This window comes from Pleurodeles waltl, chromosome 9 (assembly GCF_031143425.1).
Source record: "Pleurodeles waltl isolate 20211129_DDA chromosome 9, aPleWal1.hap1.20221129, whole genome shotgun sequence".
NCBI lineage: Eukaryota > Metazoa > Chordata > Amphibia > Caudata > Salamandridae > Pleurodeles > Pleurodeles waltl.
The window spans coordinates 6674528-6695924 of NC_090448.1; the positions used below are offsets into that span (position 1 = coordinate 6674528).

Sequence of the window (21397 nt, forward strand, 5' to 3'; positions counted from 1 at the left end):
AGCATAGATTGACATGATGTGGAGTGATTCATGTGACATGTGCCCGCTTGAAGCGTGTGTGTGTGTGTGCATGCTCCAGCTACTTCTGACAAATGAAAACAAAAGTAGTGATGGACCAAGACGCCTACCAATGGTAACTAATGGGTGGGCGCAAAACTTTTTTTTTATGTTTAGCTCTCGCTTACACAACGCTACACCCTCTTTGTGCGACCATGTGGGGGGGGTTGGGGGGGGCACATCCCTAATCCTATTGGGGTGAATCCTCCAAACCAAGATGGAGGATTTCCTAAGGCAGGGGTCACCTCAGCTCAGGGCACCTTAGGGGCTGTCCTGACTGGAAGGTGGCCCCTCCTTATTTTTCCCATTATCTCCTCAGGACTTGCCACCAAAAAGTGGGGGCTGTGTCCGGAGGGGCAGGCATCTCCACTGGCTGGAGTGCCCTGGGGTGCTTTAACACCAGGCTTGAGCCTTTGAGGCTCACCACCAGGTGTTTCAGTTGCTGCAGGGGCAGGTGATAAGCACCTCCACCCAGTACAGGCTTTGTTCCTGGCCACAGAGTGACAAAGACACTCACCTCATGTGGCCAGCAACAGGTCTGGATGTGGCAGGAACTGGTCAGCCTACACTAGGGATTGGACTGGTATACAGGGGGCATCTCTAAGATGCCCTCTGTGTGCATTTTTCAATAAATTCCACACTGGCATCCGTGTGCATTTATTGTGCTGAGAAGTTTGATACCAAACTTCCCAGATTTCAGTGTAGCCATTATAGAACTGTGGAGTTCGTGTTTGACAAACTCCCAGACCATATACTCTTATGGCTACCCTGCACTTACAATGTCTAAGGTTTTGCTTAGACACTGTAGGGGCATAGTGCTCATGTACATATGCCCTCACCTGTGGTATAGTGCACCCTGCCTTAGGGCTGTAAGGCCTGCTATAGGGGTGACTTACCTATGACACAGGCAGTGGGATGTGGGCATGGCATCCTGAGGGGAGTGCCATGTTGACATAGTCATTTTCTCCCCACCAGCACACACCAGTTGTGAGGCAGTGTGCATGTGCTGAGTGAGGGGTCCCCAGGGTGGCCTAAGAAATCCTGCAGCCCTTAGAGACCTTCCCTGGCATCAGGGCCCTTGGTACCAGGGGTACCACTTACAAGGGACTTATCTGTGTGCCAGGTCTGTGCCAACTGTGGAGACAAAGGTACAGTTTAAGGAAAGAACACTGGCACTAGGGCCTGGTTAGCAGGGTCCAACCACACTGTCAATCATAACTAGCATCAACAAAAGGCAAAAAGTTAGGGGTAACCATGCCATGAAAGGCATTTCCCTACAGTCTGCAAGAGGCAACAGCCCACCCTTTGTTTCTGGTCACATTAAAAGAGTATGATAAGAATGCTTCCAGAGGTAGGAACCCCAGCCCTCCTCACCCCAGGAACTCCACCGGGGGTGGGGGGGGAACTCCAGTCAGGCGGGGATACAACCTGGCCGCTCTTGGCGACACCTCAGCATCTGGTAAGTAAGGTTCAGACCATAAGCCAGTCAGAGGAGAAGGTTACTTCCAAGGTCATAAGATGCCCTTCCACATCTGGTGTAGACACTGCTTTACAGTTACACCTCACATATCTTCATAGCAGATGTGCCATGTAGTCTGCCATCCTCGATTCCCACTCCCCACCAAGATACACCTCAGACTTGCAGCCAACTTTAGACAGATCTCGCATACCCTGCACAGCAGCAGCGACCAAACCTCTTGACAGGCCTGGCTCTAGGGTTCTGGGTGTGGGAATGTCGTGAAGGATGCACGGGTGGGCCTTGAAGGATGCACGGGTGGGCCTTGAAGGATGCACGGGTGGGCCTTGAAGGATGCACGGGTGGGCCAAAAAGAATCATGGGTGGGCCATGACGAGGCACGAGTGGGCCATGACGAAGTATGTAGAGCTGGCAAAACCAAAGGATTTTGGAGGTGTGTGGTCTAAGACAGTGACAATTTGACATGTCCAAGTGCAAAGTGGATCTCTTTTGGATAACACCACAGGCCACCACTTCTGCCAAGTAGCCAAAGTGTTCTGTGAGCAGGGATTCTGGACATAGGGGTAGGGTACAGAGATCAGGGCCATGGAGCTCATCTGGAGATTTCAGCTGTGACCACCAGCTTTCCCCCCTTTGCCTCCCCTGGCCTCAGTGGTGGCAAAAGCAATTCCAAGATGAGAACACAACAAGCATTGGCAAAGACAATCAACAATGCCTATAAGAGGCATTGGCCTTTCAATATTTTTTGGCCAGGTTGTACAGGAGCATTAAACTCAGCTCCCTAGCAGCAGTGCAGTGTATACTTTCCTAGATAAAATAAAAACATGAAACAAGTGCATACTTTGAAATAAGATGTTGTCAACTTTCATTATTGCGAACACATGGAAGATTGTGTTGGAATAAAAATCTCACCTCTGTGCCTTGAGTGGGATAATGCCTTACAGGTGATGCTAATCAAAACGTATTAACATTGATAAGGAATAATTAATGTCAATAGCATAGTTCACATAAAATATATGGTCTAGAAGAAGAAATGTAGGTAGACAAAACCACTATTTAAAAAAAATCTTTGTTTGTCTTTCTGTAATTTACCAGTGCGGTCTAAACTTGCGGTATATGCTAGAGAAACACCACCTGCAGCACTAGAGAAACACCACGTCTCACCACCTGCTACACTAGAGAAACCACCACATCACACCACCTGCTACACTAGAGAAACCACCACATCACACCACCTGCTACGCTAGAGAAACCACCACATCACACCATCTGCTACGCTAGAGAAACCACCACATCACACCACCTGCTACGCTAGAGAAACACCACATCACACCACCTGGTACGCTAGAGAAACACCACATCACACCACCTGTCACACTAGCGAAACACCACATCACACCACCTGTTACACTAGCGAAACACCACATCACACCACCTGTTACACTAGCGAAACACCACATCACACCACCTGCTACACTAGAGAAACCCCACCTGCTACACTAGAGAAAACACCACATCACACCACCTGTTACACTAGAGACACACCACGTCACACCACCTGCTACACTAGCGAAACACCACATCACACCACCTGTTACACTAGCAAAACACCACATCACACCACCTGTTACACTAGCGAAACACCACATCACACCACCTGTTACACTAGCGAAACACCACATCACACCACCTGTTACACTAGCGAAACACCACATCACACCACCTGTTACACTAGCGAAACACCACATCACACCACCTGTTACACTAGCGAAACACCACATCACACCACCTGTTACACTAGCGAAACACCACATCACACCACCTGTTTGTAGGAGGCTGGACTGGCTTGTAGTGAGTACCAAGGGGTACTTGCACCTTGCACCAGGCCCAGTTATCCCTTATTAGTGTATAGGGTGTCTAGCAGCTTAGGCTGATAGATAATGGTAGCTTAGCAGAGCAGCTTAGGCTGAACTAGGAGACGTGTGAAGCTACTACAGTACCACTTAGTGTCATATGCACAATATCATAAGAAAACACAATACACAGTTATACTAAAAATAAAGGTACTTTATTTTTATGACAATATGCCAAAGTATCTTAGAGTGTACCCTCAGTGAGAGGATAGGAAATATACACAAGATATATATACACAATAGCAAAAATATGCAGTATAGTCTTAGAAAACAGTGCAAACAATGTATAGTTACAATAGGATGCAATGGGGAAACATAGGGATAGGGGCAACACAAACCATATACTCCAGAAGTGGAATGCGGACCACGAATGGACCCCAAACCTATGTGACCTTGTAGAGGGTCGCTGGGACTATTAGGAAATAGTGAGAGTTAGAAAAATAACCCTCCCCAAGACCCGGAAAAGTGAGTGCAAAGTGCACTAAAGTTCCCCTAAGGACAAAATAGTCGTGTTAGAGGAATAATGCAGGAAAGACACAAACCAGCAATGCAACAACTGTGGATTTCCAATCTAGGGTACCTGTGGAACAAGGGGACCAAGTCCAAAAGTCACAAGCAAGTCGGAGATGGGCAGATGCCCAGGAAATGCCAGCTGCGGGTGCAAAGAAGCTTCGACTGGACAGAAGAAGCTGAGGTTTCTGCAGGAACGAAAAGGGCTAGAGACTTCCCCTTTGGTGGACGGATCCCTCTCGCCTTGGAGAGTCGTGCAGAAGTGTTTCCCCGCCGGAAGGACGCCAACAAGCCTTGCTAGGCGCAAATCGTGCGTTTGGCGTTTTTGGACGCTGCTGGGGCCCAGGAGGGACCAGGAGGTCGCAAATTGGACCTGAAGAGAGAGGGGACGTCGAGCAAGACAAAGAGCCCTCACTGAAGCAGGTAGCACCCGGAGAAGTGCCAGAAACAGGCACTACGAGGATGCATGAAACGGTGCTCGCCGAAGTTGCACAAAGGAGTCCCACGTCGCCGGATACCAACTTAGAAAGTCGTGCAATGCAGGTTAGAGTGCCGTGGACCCAGGCTTGGCTGTGCACAAAGGATTTCCGCCGGAAGTGCACAGGGGCGGAGTAGCTACAAAGTCGCGGTTCCCAGCAATGCAGCCCAGCGAGGTGAGGCAAGGACTTACCTCCACCAAACTTGGGCTGAAGAGTCACTGGACTGTGGGGGTCACTTGGACAGAGTCGCTGGATTCGAGGGACCTCGCTCGTCGTGCTGAGAGGAGACCCAAGGGACCGGTAATGCAGCTTTTTGGTGCCTGCGGTTGCAGGGGGAAGATTCCGTCGACCCACAGGAGATTTCTTCAGAGCTTCTGGTGCAGAGAGGAGGCAGGCTACCCCCACAGCATGCACAAGCAGGAAAACAGTCGAGAAGGCGGCAGGATCAGCGTTACAGAGTTGCAGTAGTCGTCTTTGCTACTATGTTGCAGGTTTGCAGGCTTCCAGCGCGGTCAGTGGTCGTTTCCTTATCAGAAGGTGAAGAGAGAGATGCAGAGGAACTCGGCTGAGCTCATGCATTCGTTATCTAAAGTTTCCCCAGAGACAGAGACCCTAAATAGCCAGAAAAGAGGGTTTGGCTACCTAGGAGAGAGGATAGGCTACTAACACCTGAAGGAGCCTATCAGCAGGAGTCTCTGACGTCACCTGGTGGCACTGGCCACTCAGAGCAGTCCAGTGTGCCAGCAGCACCTCTGTTTCCAAGATGGCAGAGGTCTGGAGCACACTGGAGGAGCTCTGGACACCTCCCAGGGGAGGTGCAGGTCAGGGGAGTGGTCACTCCCCTTTCCTTTGTCCAGTTTCGCGCCAGAGCAGGGGCTAAGGGGTCCCTGAACCGGTGTAGACTGGCTTATGCAGAATTGGGCACCTCTGTGCCCAACAAAGCATTTCCAGAGGCTGGGGGAGGCTACTCCTCCCCTGCCTTCACACCATTTTCCAAAGGGAGAGGGTGTCACACCCTCTCTCAGAGGAAGTTCTTTGTTCTGCCATCCTGGGCCAGGCCTGGCTGGACCCCAGGAGGGCAGCTGCCTGTCTGAGGGGTTGGCAGCAGCAGCAGCTGCAGTGAAACCCCAGGAAGGGCAGTTTGGCAGTACCAGGGTCTGTGCTACAGACCACTGGGATCATGGGATTGTGCCAACTATGCCAGGATGGCATAGAGGGGGCAATTCCATGATCATAGACATGTTACATGGCCATATTCGGAGTTACCATTGTGAAGCTACATATAGGTAGTGACCTATATGTAGTGCACGCGTGTAATGGTGTCCCCGCACTCACAAAGTTCAGGGAATTGGCTCTGAACAATGTGGGGGCACCTTGGCTAGTGCCAGGGTGCCCACACACTAAGTAACTTTGCACCAAACCTTTACCAGGTAAAGGTTAGACATATAGGTGACTTATAAGTTACTTAAGTGCAGTGTAAAATGGCTGTGAAATAACGTGGACGTTATTTCACTCAGGCTGCAGTGGCAGGCCTGTGTAAGAATTGTCAGAGCTCCCTATGGGTGGCAAAAGAAATGCTGCAGCCCATAGGGATCTCCTGGAACCCCAATACCCTGGGTACCTCAGTACCATATACTAGGGAATTATAAGGGTGTTCCAGTAAGCCAATGTAAATTGGTAAAATTGGTCACTAGCCTGTTAGTGACAATTTGAAAGTAATGAGAGAGCATAACCACTGAGGTTCTGGTTAGCAGAGCCTCAGTGAGACAGTTAGGCACCACACAGGGAACATATACATGCACACCTATGAGCACTGGGGCCCTGTGTGACAGGGTCCCAGTGACACATACATATAGGCCACAAACCTATGAGCACTGGGGTCCTGACCAGCAGGATCCCAGTGACACATAACAAACATACTGAAAACATAGTGTTTTCACTATGAGCACTGAGGCCTGGCTATCAGGATCCCAGTGAGACAGTGAAAACAGTGACAAACATCCTGACATACACTCACAAACAGGCCAAAAGTGGGGGTAACAAGGCTAGAAAGAGGCTACTTTCTCACACTGTTACACTAGCGAAACACCACATCACACCACCTGTTACACTAGCGAAACACCACATCACACCACCTGCTACACTAGCGAAACACCACATCACACCACCTGCTACACTAGAGAAACCCCACCTGCTACACTAGAGAAAACACCACATCACACCACCTGTTACACTAGAGAAAACACCACATCACACCACCTGTTACACTAGAAACACCACGTCACACCACCTGCTACACTAGAGAAAACACCACATCACACCACCTGGTACGCTAGAGAAACACCACATCACACCACCTGTTACACTAGAGACACACCACGTCACACCACCTGCTACACTAGCGAAACACCACATCACACCACCTGTTACACTAGCGAAACACCACATCACACCACCTGTTACACTAGCGAAACACCACATCACACCACCTGTTACACTAGCGAAACACCACATCACACCACCTGTTACACTAGCGAAACACCACATCACACCACCTGTTACACTAGCGAAACACCACATCACACCACCTGTTAGACTAGCGAAACACCACATCACACCACCTGTTACACTAGCGAAACACCACATCACACCACCTGCTACACTAGCGAAACACCACATCACACCACCTGCTACACTAGCGAAACACCATATCACACCACCTGCTACACTAGCGAAACACCACATCACACCACCTGCTACACTAGAGAAACCCCACCTGCTACACTAGAGAAAACACCACATCACACCACCTGGTACGCTAGAGAAAACACCACATCACACCACCTGTTACACTAGCGAAACACCACATCACACCACCTGTTACACTAGCGAAACACCACATCACACCACCTGTTACACTAGCGAAACACCACATCACCTGTCACACTAGAGAAACACCACGTCACACCACCTGCTACGCTAGAGAAACACCACGTCACGCCACCTGCTACGCTAGAGAAACACCACGTCACACCACCTGTTACGCTAGAGAAACACCACGTCACACCACCTGTTACGCTAGAGAAACACCACGTCACACCACCTGTTACGCTAGAGAAACACCACGTCACACCACCTGTTACGCTAGAGAAACACCACGTCACACCACCTGTTACGCTAGAGAAACACCACGTCACACCACCTGTTACGCTAGAGAAACACCACGTCACACCACCTGTTACGCTAGAGAAACACCACGTCACACCACCTGTTACGCTAGAGAAACACCACGTCACACCACCTGCTACACTAGAGAAACACCACGTCACACCACATGCTACACTAGAGAAACACCACGTCACACCACCTGCTACACTAGAGAAACACCACGTCACACCACATGCTACACTAGAGAAACACCACGTCACACCACATGCTACACTAGAGAAACACCACGTCACACCACATGCTACACTAGAGAGACACCACGTCACACCACCTGCTACACTAGAGAGACACCACGTCACACCACCTGCTACACTAGAGAGACACCACGTCACACCACATGCTACACTAGAGAGACACCACGTCACACCACCTGCTACACTAGAGAGACACCACGTCACACCACCTGCTACACTAGAGAAACACCACGTCACACCACCTGCTACACTAGAGAAACACCACGTCACACCACATGCTACACTAGAGAAACACCACGTCACACCACATGCTACACTAGAGAAACACCACGTCACACCACATGCTACACTAGAGAAACACCACGTCACACCACCTGCTACACTAGGAGAGACACCACGTCACACCACCTGCTACACTAGAGAAACACCACGTCACACCACCTGCTACACTAGAGAGATACCACGTCACACCACCTGCTACACTAGAGAAACACCACGTCACACCACATGCTACACTAGAGAAACACCACGTCACACCACATGCTACACTAGAGAAACACCACGTCACACCACATGCTACACTAGAGAAACACCACGTCACACCACATGCTACACTAGAGAAACACCACGTCACACCACCTGCTACACTAGGAGAGACACCACGTCACACCACCTGCTACACTAGAGACACGTCACACCACCTGCTACACTAGAAACACCACGTCACACCACCTGCTACACTAGAGAAAACACCACATCACACCACCTGCTACACTAGAGAAAACACATCACACCACCTGCTACACTAGAGAAACACCACGTCACACCATATCACCTGTCACACTAGAGAAACACCACATCATACCACCTGCTACACTAGAGAAACACCACGTCACACCACCTGCTACACTAGAGAAAACACCACATCACACCACCTGCTACACTAGAGAAAACACCACATCACACCACCTGCTACACAAGAGAAACACCACATCACACCACCTGCTACACTAGAGAAACACCACCTGCTACACTAGAGAAAACACCACATCACACCACCTGCTACACTAGAGAAAACACCACATCACACCACCTGCTACACTAGAGAAAACACCACATCACACCACCTGTTACACTAGAGAAAACACCACATCACACCACCTGTTACACTAGAGAAAACACCACATCACACCACCTGTTACACTAGAGAAAACACCACATCACACCACCTGTTACACTAGAGAAAACACCACATCACACCACCTGTTACACTAGAGAAAACACCACATCACACCACCTGTTACACTAGCGAAACACCACATCACACCACCTGTTACACTAGCGAAACACCACATCACACCACCTGCTACACTAGCGAAACACCACATCCCACCACCTGCTACACTAGAGAAACCCCACCTGCTACACTAGAGAAAACACCACATCACACCACCTGCTACACTAGAGAAAACACCACATCACACCACCTGTTACACTAGAAACACCACGTCACACCACATGCTACACTAGAGAAACACCACGTCACACCACCTGCTATACTAGAGAGACACCACGTCACACCACCTGCTACACTAGAGAAAACACCACATCACACCACCTGTTACACTAGAAACACCACGTCACACCACATGCTACACTAGAGAAACACCACGTCACACCACCTGCTATACTAGAGAGACACCACGTCACACCACCTGCTACACTAGAGACACACCACGTCACAACACCTGCTACACTAGACACACCACGTCACAACACCTGCTACACTAGAGACACACCACGTCACACCACCTGCTACACTAGAAACACCACGTCACACCACCTGCTACACTAGAGAAAACACCACATCACACCACCTGCTACACTAGAGAAAACACATCACACCACCTGCTACACTAGAGAAACACCACGTCACACCATATCACCTGTCACACTAGAGAAACACCACGTCACACCACCTGCTACACTAGAGAAACACCACGTCACACCACCTGCTACACTAGAGAAAACACATCACACCACCTGCTACACTAGAGAAAACACCACATCACACCACCTGTTACACTAGAGAAAACACCACATCACACCACCTGTTACACTAGAGAAAACACCGCATCACACCACCTGTTACACTAGAGAAACACCACATCACACCACCTGCTACACAAGAGAAACACCACATCACACCACCTGCTACACTAGAGAAACACCACCTGCTACACTAGAGAAAACACATCACACCACCTGCTACACTAGAGAAAACACCACATCACACCACCTGCTACACTAGAGAAAACACCACATCACACCACCTGCTACACTAGAGAAAACACCACATCACACCACCTGTTACACTAGAGAAAACACCACATCACACCACCTGTTACACTAGCGAAAACACCACATCACACCACCTGTTACACTAGCGAAACACCACATCACACCACCTGCTACACTAGCGAAACACCACATCACACCACCTGCTACACTAGAGAAACCCCACCTGCTACACTAGAGAAAACACCACATCACACCACCTGCTACACTAGAGAGAAACATCACACCACATGCTACACTAGAAAAACACCACGTCACACCACCTGCTACACTAGTGAAACCACCATATCACCTGTCACACTAGAGAAACACCACGTCACACCACCTGCTACACTAGAGAAACACCACGTCACACCACCTGTTACGCTAGAGAAACACCACGTCACACCACCTGTTACGCTAGAGAAACACCACGTCACACCACCTGCTACGCTAGAGAAACACCACGTCACACCACCTGCTACGCTAGAGAAACACCACGTCACACCACCTGCTACGCTAGAGAAACACCACGTCACACCACCTGCTACACTAGAGAAACACCACGTCACACCACCTGCTACACTAGAGAAACACCACGTCACACCACCTGCTACACTAGAGAAACACCACGTCACACCACCTGCTACACTAGAGAAACACCACGTCACACCACCTGCTACACTAGAGAAACACCACGTCACACCACATGCTACACTAGAGAAACACCACGTCACACCACATGCTACACTAGAGAAACACCACGTCACACCACATGCTACACTAGAGAAACACCACGTCACACCACATGCTACACTAGAGAAACACCACGTCACACCACCTGCTACACTAGAGAAACACCACGTCACACCACCTGCTACACTAGAGAGACACCACGTCACACCACCTGCTACACTAGAGACACGTCACACCACCTGCTACACTAGAAACACCACGTCACACCACCTGCTACGCTAGTGAAACCACCATATCACCTGTCACACTAGAGAAACACCACGTCACACCACCTGCTACATAGAGAAAACACGTCACACCACCTGCTACACTAGAGAAACACCACATCACACCACCTGCTACACTAGAGAAACACCACATCACACCACCTGCTACACTAGAGAAACACCACATCACACCACCTGCTACACTAGAGAAACACCACATCACGCCACCTGCTACACTAGAGAAACACCACATCACACCACCTGCTACACTAGAGAAACACCACATCACACCACCTGCTACACTAGAGAAACACCACATCACACCACCTGCTACACTAGAGAAACACCACATCACACCACCTGCTACACTAGAGAAACACCACATCACACCACCTGCTACACTAGAGAAACACCACATCACACCACCTGCTACACTAGAGAAACACCACATCACACCACCTGCTACACTAGAGAAACACCACATCACACCACCTGCTACACTAGAGAAACACCACATCACACCACCTGCTACACTAGCGAAACACCACATCACACCACCTGCTACACTAGCGAAACACCACATCACACCACCTGCTACACTAGCAAAACACCACATCACACCACCTGCTACACTAGCAAAACACCACATCACACCACCTGCTACACTAGCAAAACACCACATCACACCACCTGTTACACTAGCGAAACACCACATGTTACACTATAATCAATCAATCAATCACAATATTTATAAAGCGCGCTATGTACCCGTCAGGGTTTCGAGGCGCTGAGGGGAGGGGGGGGGGGCGTGGAGCGCTGCTGTTTAGCGGTCGAAGAGCCAGGTTTTGAGGAGCCTTCTGAATGTGAGGAGGTCCTGGGTCTGGCGTAGAGGTGTGGGGAGAGAGTTCCAGGTCTTGGCGGCGAGGAAGGAGAAGGATCTGCCGCCGGAGGTCTTGCGCTGGATTCGGGGTACGATGGCGAGGGCGAGGTTGGCGGATCGGAGTTGACGTGTTGGAGTGTAGAAGTTAAGTCTGGTGTTGAGGTAGGAGGGTCCGGTGTTGTGAAGCGCCTTGTGAGCGTGGATGAGGAGTTTGAAGGTGATCCTCTTGTCTACCGGGAGCCAGTGGAGTTCCTTCAGGTGAGGGGAGATGTGACATCGGCGGGGTATGTCGAGAATCAGTCGGGCGGAGGCATTTTGGATACGTTGGAGTCGTTTGATGTCTTTGGTTGGGATGCCTGTGTAGAGTGCGTTGCCGTAGTCAAGTCTGCTGCTGACGAGGGCCTGGGTCACCGTCTTTCTGGTTTCTGTTGGAATCCACTTGAAGATTCTGCGGAGCATTTGAAGGGTGTTGAAACAGGAGGAGGAGACGGCGCTGACCTGTTTGGACATGGTGAGGGCGGAGTCCAGGATGAAGCAGAGGTTTCTTGCGTGGTTGGCAGGGGTGGGCGGGGGTCCGAGGTCGGAGGGCCACCAAGAGTCGTTCCAGGCCGAGGGAGTGCGCCCGAGGATGAGGACTTCCGTCTTGTCGGAGTTGAGTTTCAGGCGACTGTTGTTCATCCAATCGGCGATGGCTTTTAGTCCCTCGTGGAGGTTTGTTTTGGCGGTGAGCGGGTCTTTGGTCAGGGAGAGGACGAGCTGGGTGTCGTCGGCGTAGGAGATGATGCTGAGATGATGTTGGCGGGCCAGTTTAGCGAGGGGGGCCATGTAGACGTTGAACAACGTAGGGCTGAGGGAGGATCCTTGGGGGACGCCGCAGATGAGGTTGGTGGCTTTGGAGCGGAAAGGGGAGAGACGGACTCTCTGAGTTCTGTCGGAGAGGAAGGATGAGATCCAGTGGAGGGCTTTATCTTGGATGCCGGCTTCCTGGAGGCGGGTCAGTAGGGTGCGGTGGCAGACTGTGTCAAAGGCGGCTGATAGGTCGAGGAGGATGAGGGCTGAGGTTTCGCCATTGTCCAACTGATGTCTGATGTCATCTGTGGCGGCGAGGAGAGCAGTCTCAGTGCTGTGGTTTCGTCTGAATCCGGATTGTGAGGGGTCCAGGATGGAATTGTCTTCGAGGAAGTGGGTGAGTTGAGTGTTGACTATCTTCTCGATGACCTTAGCTGGAAAAGGGAGGAGAGAGATCGGACGGAAGTTTTTGAGATCGTTGGGGTCGGCTTTGGGTTTCTTGAGGAGGGGTTGGATTTCTGCGTGTTTCCAGCTGTCCGGGAAAGTGGCGGAAGTGAAGGAGAGGTTGATGATCTTGCGGAGTTTGGGGGCGATGGTGGCGTTGGCTGAGTTGAATACGTGATGAGGGCAAGGGTCCGTAGGGGAACCTGAGTGGATGGTGTTCATGGTTGTTATGGTTTCTGCATCGTCCACGTGGGTCCAGGCGGTGAGGCGGCAGTCGTGGGAGGAGACGTCGGGGGTGGGGTCTGGCAGTGGACCGGTGTTAAAGCTGTCGTGGATGGTGGCGATTTTCTGGTGGAAGAAGGTGGAGAGGTCGTCGCAGAGTTTCTGGGAGGGCGGGATGTCGTTGGAGTTGGCTTTTGGGTTGGAGAGTTCCTTGCAGTCGTGGGCGTTGTTGTTGATGCGTTCGGTGAAGTGGGTGCGCTTGGCGAGGCGGATCCGTTGGTGGTGTTCACGGTTGGCGTTTTTGAGGGTGGCGAGGTTGTCGGGTGTGCGTTCTTGGATCCATTTCTTTTTGAGCTTATGGCAGATGCTTTTGGAGGTGGTTAGATCGTCTGTGAACCAGGCTGGTTTTTTCTTTCCTTGGGTTGCGGTGGGTTTCTTGAGTGGGGCAAGGGTGTTGGCGCAGTCGAGGATCCATTGATGGAGATTGATGGCGGCTGTGCTCGGGTCGGTTGCGTCGGGTGGAGGGTTGTTGATGAGGGTGCTGGTCAGTTGGTCTTGGGTGACTTTGCCCCAGCGGCGGTGAGGAGGTAGCTGGGTGCGGTGTTGCTCTGTGATTTTCTTATAGGTGAAATGGACGCAGTGATGGTCGGTCCAGTGGAGTTCGGAGGTGTGGCTGAAGGAGATGTGGTTGCTTGAGGTGAAGAGGGGGTCAAGGGTGTGTCCGGCGATGTGGGTGGGAGTGTTGATTAGCTGGTGGAGTCCGAGGTTGAGGAGGTTGGAGGTCAGTGATGCGGTGTTGGCGTCGTTGGCGTTTTCCAGATGGTAGTTTAGATCTCCCAGGAGGATGTAATCAGTGGAGGCGAGGGCGTGGGTGCTTGCGAGGTCGGCGATGGTGTCGCTGAAGGGGGCTCTTGGTCCTGGAGGGCGGTATATGAGGGTTCCTCTGAGGGTCGTGTTGGGGTCCGTGTGGATCTGGAAGTGGAGGTGTTCGGCTGTCTTGAGGGTGTCGTCCGAGTGGGTGTGGATTTTGAGGGTAGCTTTGTGAGCGATGGCTATTCCGCCTCCGATTCCGTTGGTTCGATCTCTTCTGATGATTTTGTAGCCGTCCGGTATGGCGATGGCGATGTCCGGAGCCGAGGAGTCGTTCCACCAGGTTTCGGTCAGGAAAGCCACATCAGGTGCAGAGGTGTCGAGCAAATCCCAGAGCTCGATGGCGTGTTTTCGTGCGGAGCGGGTGTTGATGAGGATGCAGTTCAGGTGGTTGGGGTTGAATATTTTAGTAGTTGGATTAGTCGTTCTGATGCAGGAGAAGTTACAGGTGCGGCAGGTAAAAGGCCCTTTAGTGTGCTTCGGGGACGCCCGGAAGCATTCAGTGGAGGGGCCGGGGTTGAAAGCGCGGAGTTCGTTGGTTGAGTAGCGGATGCGGGGGGCGCGGGGGCCAGGGGGGGTGGCGCTGGGCGCGTTCCAGGCGCGGACGGGCGCAGACGGGCTTGCCTCTGGCGGGCCTCCGGCGCGCCCACTGCGAGCGGACGCGCAGTGCCAGCCATTAAGAAGGGAGGGGGGAGGGAGGAGCAGCTGGGAGGCGGGAGGCATAGAAACATCACACCACCTGCTAAATAGAGAAAACATGTCACACCACCTGCTATACTAGACAGTTTTCTAAAGACACCACAATACAATACCCGAAAGACAGCCTCTCAAGAGGACTAGATACATGGTGCCCTGGGACATCAGACAAGTCTAGGGTGCCACACTAACGAGAGACGGTGCCCTAAACAAATAGTGAGGAGAAAACGTAGAAACACAAACAGCTTGAGGGCTACATCGCATTACAGTGAAGGTCAAACCTAAGTGGAACTACAGTCCGTCCGAGTCGGATCACGTCACCTTCTCACCCGGAGGTGCAGACACCGCATGAGCATGGGCACCACACCCTGGCCAAGCACTCCAACTGATGAGGGACTCGCACTGGTTCCAGAGCTGATGCCCTAAATGGACCATCATGTGCCAGACTGAGTCAGGCCAGGCAACAGCATATCAAAAAAAGCCCAAAGTGCATACCCAGAGTTAATGATGTCGGGTCTCAATAAACCAGACATTCATCCATTGTGCTGTGGAAGAATCTAACTGGTGCCAAGGACCCTCTATCCCTAGGTCTTAGTGCTATGAGTACCCGCACACAAGCTTGGAGATAGACCAGAGAAATATTGCAGGACAGGGTGGAACTCTGGACCATAGGTCAATGAAGTGACCCTGAGAGAGGATGGAGACCCAGAACCATTAACTGAGAGCAGGAGAAGGGACATACGCTGCAGAAGACCCATGTTCTGACCGGACGGGATCAAACCCATTGAGAATAGGAAAAAGTGCTTCCTGTGTATGGCCGGCAGGAGGGGCTGAATCAACGGATGGAGACAGACATACTGTGCAAAGATGGCGACATCACAGGAGCGTGGAGGTAAAGGAGGGGACTAGTGGGTAAACGTTGGTGTCAATATGGTGGCTGCATGATCTGCAGGCCAAGAGTTCAAAGCCAGGCTTAGCCATCTCAGCCTGCCATCTGCCTCAGGCTGTCAGAGCTTCACTAAACTGCCTCAGAGAGATCTGCCAGTTACAGTACTTAGAGATGGACAAACTGAAGTACAAAGAGCTACATAACATTTAAAAAAAAAAAAAAACAGTTTGAAGCCCATGTCTTCCAAATGATGCAACACTGTGGGGTATTTCCCAGATCCCGCTAGGTGGCTACAGTGCAGAAGGGGACAACTGGGCTGTAACCATGGTGACTGGAGACCATTGCCACTCATGCCCTGGGGCCAGTCCTACTATGGCACTTGTAGTTAGACTGCCTTTTCTGCATAGTCACTCCAGATTGTTTTCGTCTTTTGCGGGATCTTATATTTTCGCTGGCTTTAGAACTCTGCACTTGCCCCCTGCTAACCAGTAAGAACAGTGGCTGTTGCCCCCTGTACACAGTCAACATTGGCATACCCCTAATTGGTATGTTCGACTTGCATTCAACTCCCTTGTATATGGTACAAAGTGTACCCAAGGCCTGGAAATTAAATGCCACGAGGGGACCGCACCACCTATGTGCCAACCACTACAGTGGCAGTGCAAACCTGGCTTCACGCCTACCATTGTAGCCTCACTAACAGTGCAAAACACGTAGTGCGACCAGTCAGATTCTCGTGAAAGGTAAAAAACTCACTTTTAAATATTAAGTCACCCCTAAGTGGGCCTTGTAGCCCACAAGGCAGAGTGTGTGGTATTTAGAAGTGGTATATGTAGAAAATTACTATTATGTTCCTACAGTGACAACCCTAAAAGCTGTTTTCACTCTAGTAGGCCTAGCTGTTCAATGGAGAAAACCTTAGTACAATCAAGGTGCTGAACTTGTCCAAACGGTTAAGAAATTCACTGTTTGGGGAGTTATATGCAAGTTAAATACACTAATTAGGAGTATGCAAATTTGGCTTTGTGTAGAGGGGGCAACTAATATTGTATCTCAGGAACGGGGCGAGCTAGAAAAAATGAAACCACTACTTTTAATAGTTAGTAAAATGATGAAGTTGGATTTTTAATAACTATTAAGGAAAAGCAACTTTTAGAAAGTTAACCTTTCTCTGCCCGAACTGTCAGAAGGCTAATTAGTATAAGCATCTGCCAGCTCTCAGTCTGTGTTCAGCATTCAATAGGTATTAAAATGGTGTGAAATGCATTCCAGGAGCAAATAATATGGTGACCTGAATGGGCAGAAATAATTCCCCTGAACTCTGAGGAGTATGCTGGGAAGGGGCTGTGGGCATCATATTTGAAACTACGGTGTAGAATCTTACTTTACAGATCTGTTGAGCCACATGTAACAATTGGTGCCCTCTTGAAAGGAAACCAGGATGCTTAGACAATTCTGGAGTATCCACTGCCTGGTTGCTGAAGCACCCGGTTTTTGGTGTACCAGACTTCTGTCTCGGTTTTTTTTTGTGGGTACGGTGCCGGTCTCAAAATGGAATTTAGTGTTTAGATGGGAGAGGAAACTTAGAATAAATAATATACTCACCACACAAACACCCCGAGCCCTCAGAGCCTAAGTTTAGTATGGCAGAAGAATTTCACAATTTTGAAAATACCCTGGAATATAGCATTTTAGCCCATTTGCAGGATGGCAACAGAAACTAGTGAAAAATGAGGAAGGGTTGGGCCCGGGAACTTATACGCCCTTGGTTAGGGTGTGCTTAGGAATCTTTCCACCTCGCTAGGTAGTGGTGTGCATAAATGTGGCACCTCAAGGCACCTAGTCCAGAACACTTTCTGGACCTGCAGAAGGTCACAGAGGACTGGACCTGCTGTCTGTGACCTGAGAGGAGAGACCGTACCTGCTCCTTCTTGTACCCAAACAAAGACATGGACACCAGGGGTCAGCGGGTTGACCTCCTGTGTGGCTACAGGCAGTCAACAAGCTACAAGAGGCCTTTTGCTGGATGTACCCAGCTGACAAGTGGCACCTGGACTAGACCATGCTGTTAGGGGCTTGCAGGGTGTCGGGCAAAGGCTAAGTGCCTCTCCTAGCACCTCAGGGGTGTTTTAGAAGTGTACCTCTGTGGTGGCTTGGATTTAAAGGAGTAAAATCAGAAGGAAAAAAAGCCAAAAAAATTAACATGACCTTGTGCAACGTAAATTAGTGCTCATGTAAAGTAATCCAATGTCCTTGGGCTGCTTTTGCAATATATAAAGTAAAAATTGCAATGTGGGGGCAGAAGGGGGGCTTTGAGGAATGTCCTGCAACCACATCTTCTGGAGGGCTGCAAATAGAAGAAAAAAGTAGTTCTGAAAGTGGGAGCAGTGGAAGGACGCCTGGGCAAGGACGCAATACTTGAGCCATGCTCCAGAGGAGGGACAAACGCATGAAGAGGAAGGGAAGACAGCACACTCTGACCAAAGGGAAGTAATGAAATTAGTGAAAATGAAGCCAATCAATGGTATGTAATCAGCACGCACCACGCCGCCTGTAAGTAAACAAAATAACTCGCAAGTGATGGTGCATTTGCTGTTTCAGGCGAGACCTAAAAATGGGGCACAACAGTGCGCTTCATAACACAATTTGTACAAGCTCAATATCTACACTGTGTGCTGGAAAACCACGGCCTCAACATGGGCATTTGAGGTTAGACCACCACCACTAAAACTTGGAAAAAAGTACTGGCCAAACTGCATTACACAGGACAATTATACACAAAATAACTAAGACGACAAGGGCATTTGTGCAGTTGAAATAATTTGGGGAGTCTTTTTCACAAGGTTAAGTTTTCAAATCTAGATGGTATCTTCTCTCACATGTACGTTCAACTTTCTTCCATTTTTCTATTCTGCCCTCTACAATTAGTGTACCAGACTCTGCGAGAGACTGATCTTTAAGGCTCACACAGAGCTGTAAACAAAACAAATGAGTACACTGTTCCATAAACTGTGGCCTCAAACCCAATGAGGGGAGGACACGGGTCACCCTGAGGCACGTAGCTATTTAGAAGCAAGAGCCCTCACCCACCAATTGGTGGCATGCTTCATCAGGTCGGCTCCTCGTCGGGCCGGCGGCGCAATACCAGATGGGCCCCGTAAGGGAGGGCTCTTTGCCAGAGATCTTTTAGGGTAGTGCCGACAGAAACTGAAGAATTCAAACTGACTATAGGTACTAAAATCACCCTTTATTCTAACCTGGAGCACCTGTGGCAAGATTAAAAACAAAAAGGGGAGAGAACTACAGAAAATAATGTTCCTACCCTCTCTATGTGAAGCTGCATATAGAAATACTACGGAATGTTGGTCAACATGTTTCACGCCACAGAGGTCCCTACAGATCAAGCAGTGTCTCTTCAGGACCACAAAAAGGTTATCAAGCCCTTACTAAAACAAAGAGTAAGATTGCTCTCAGTTTAGGGTGTATCATATATGTGTAACTTACACTAATGTATGGACTTCCTGTATCAGGTGACCCTCCCAAAGTAAGGAACAGGCCTCTTGGGAAATCACAGGTCATTCAGTTTCTGCAACATTCTGGCCTTATCTGCCTCAATACTGGGACCTACCCATTGGTCACAGAGCTGAAGAGCTTTCAGGCTGAGGCCTCAAACAGCACTAATCAAAGGCACAAAAAGGCTTAATAGGTGTAGATGATGAAATCTCTCCACCGCCCATGAAATAAAAGCCACAGCAGCAAGCGCCCTCGGGCTCAAGGAAAAGAATTACATCTACAAGTCTTGCAGACTCAGTACGAATTGTAAACATTTTGGGCCAGATGTAGGTAGCCTTTTGCACGTTGCAAACTGCGAAAAATGCAGTTTACGACGTGCAAAAGGCAAAATGTGAGGCACAACCTCAAAATGCGAGTCGGTACCGACTCTCAATTTGAGGCTGCGACTCGCAAATAGGAAGGGGTAACTCATTCGCAAAAGGGAAGGGGTCCCTATGGGACCCCTTCCCCTTTGTGAATCTCGAAAAAAATGTTTTTTCAGAGCAGGCAGTGGTCCTATGGACAACTGCCTACTCTGAAAAAACCGAAACCAAATGGTTTCAGAAGTTTTTCGTTTTGCAGCTCGTTTTCCTTTAAGGAAAACGGGCTGCAAAAAGAAAAAAAAAAAAACTGCTTTATTAAAAAAGCAGTCACAGACATGGAGGTCTGCGACCCCATAGCGAGTGGCAGAAGGTGTCGGAGACACCTTTCTGCATGCACTTTTGCGAGTTGCAATTTGCGAGTCGGTCAGACTCGCAAATTGCAAGTCAAAAAATGTTCTAATGCTACATCTGGCCCTTTATACTTCAATATCTATTTGTAAGTTACACTTTCAAACCTAAGTTATTCATGCTAGTTAAGTGACTTGTGATACAAAAATAAAGTCTGTAATTTAAAAAATATATATATTCTGAAGTACACGTTTTTTACTTTTACTTTTTTTCACTAAAATCTGCAACTATCAGTGTGCTGCACATGGGTGGACTGAGTGCCATCAGCCCATGGATGCCCTTTGGGGTTTCAGGTGGTTCTGGTTGGATCTGCTGATAGGGAGATCTTTTCACCTTGAATGGCAGGTGCCTGGTCAAGTTGTGGTCTCAGCAGAGCACAAGTTCAGGGACACACTGTACATTCACACATGTACACATCTGGCACATTCAGCAGCTCACCAGTGCCCGCGTCTCACCTCTATGTGATGCAAAGATCTGAAGATCGACAGGTCAAAGGGCAGCAGGTGCTCCTCAATGTTACTGGTTCCAACAGGTCCCCTGGTGCCGGTGATCTAGAACGAGAAGTAATATGGATATTTCTATGTGCATTCGTGTACGTGGAGCGGTTCAGAGCGAGACACTCGACTTCTCCGCTCACCTTGCCCTCACTGCAGTCCCCAGCATCCAACACACCACCTCCGGCGGCAGATCCTTCTCCCACCACGCCTCCAAGACCTGGAACTCAGTCCCCACCATCCTACGCAAGACCCAGGACCTCCTAACTTTCAGAAAGCACCTCAAGACATGACTTTTTGAGCAGTAAACAGCAACCCTTTCTCACCCCCCTCAGCACCTTGAGACCCTAATGACCCTAATGAGTAGTGCGCTTAGTAAATGTTTGATTGATTGACACTGGAGCAAGAGCGATCAACAGAAGATCGCACAATAAGTGGATAATAAAAGACAAGGAGCAGAAGCAAAAACCAAGTGTATTAGCACCAAATAAAGAAGTTCAGACGAATCCAACCTGGGCACGGTTGGTGTGACTTTGTGAGCTAAACAAGGACATGTGCCTTTGTGACAGGCAGAGTCCAGGCACCGCTTGGTCCCACTCCATCCAGACCCTCAGACCCCAGTCATTTCAGCGATGGAGTCACCCTAGGAGGGGTCTTTGAGATGCTACAGCCT

At 49.8% G+C, this 21397-nt stretch overlaps 1 protein-coding gene across 4 annotated transcripts in view; it reads right to left on the reverse strand.

Moving 5' to 3' along the window:
- NISCH (nischarin) overlaps positions 1 to 21397 on the reverse strand; it is a 246820-nt gene that overhangs the window by 146733 nt on the left and 78690 nt on the right. For all 4 annotated transcript variants that reach the window (XM_069206092.1, XM_069206093.1, XM_069206095.1 and 1 more), the window contains exon 6: positions 20686 to 20781. In XM_069206092.1, coding sequence (XP_069062193.1) covers positions 20686 to 20781 — 96 coding nt within the window. The remainder of the gene's footprint in view (positions 1 to 20685; positions 20782 to 21397) is intronic.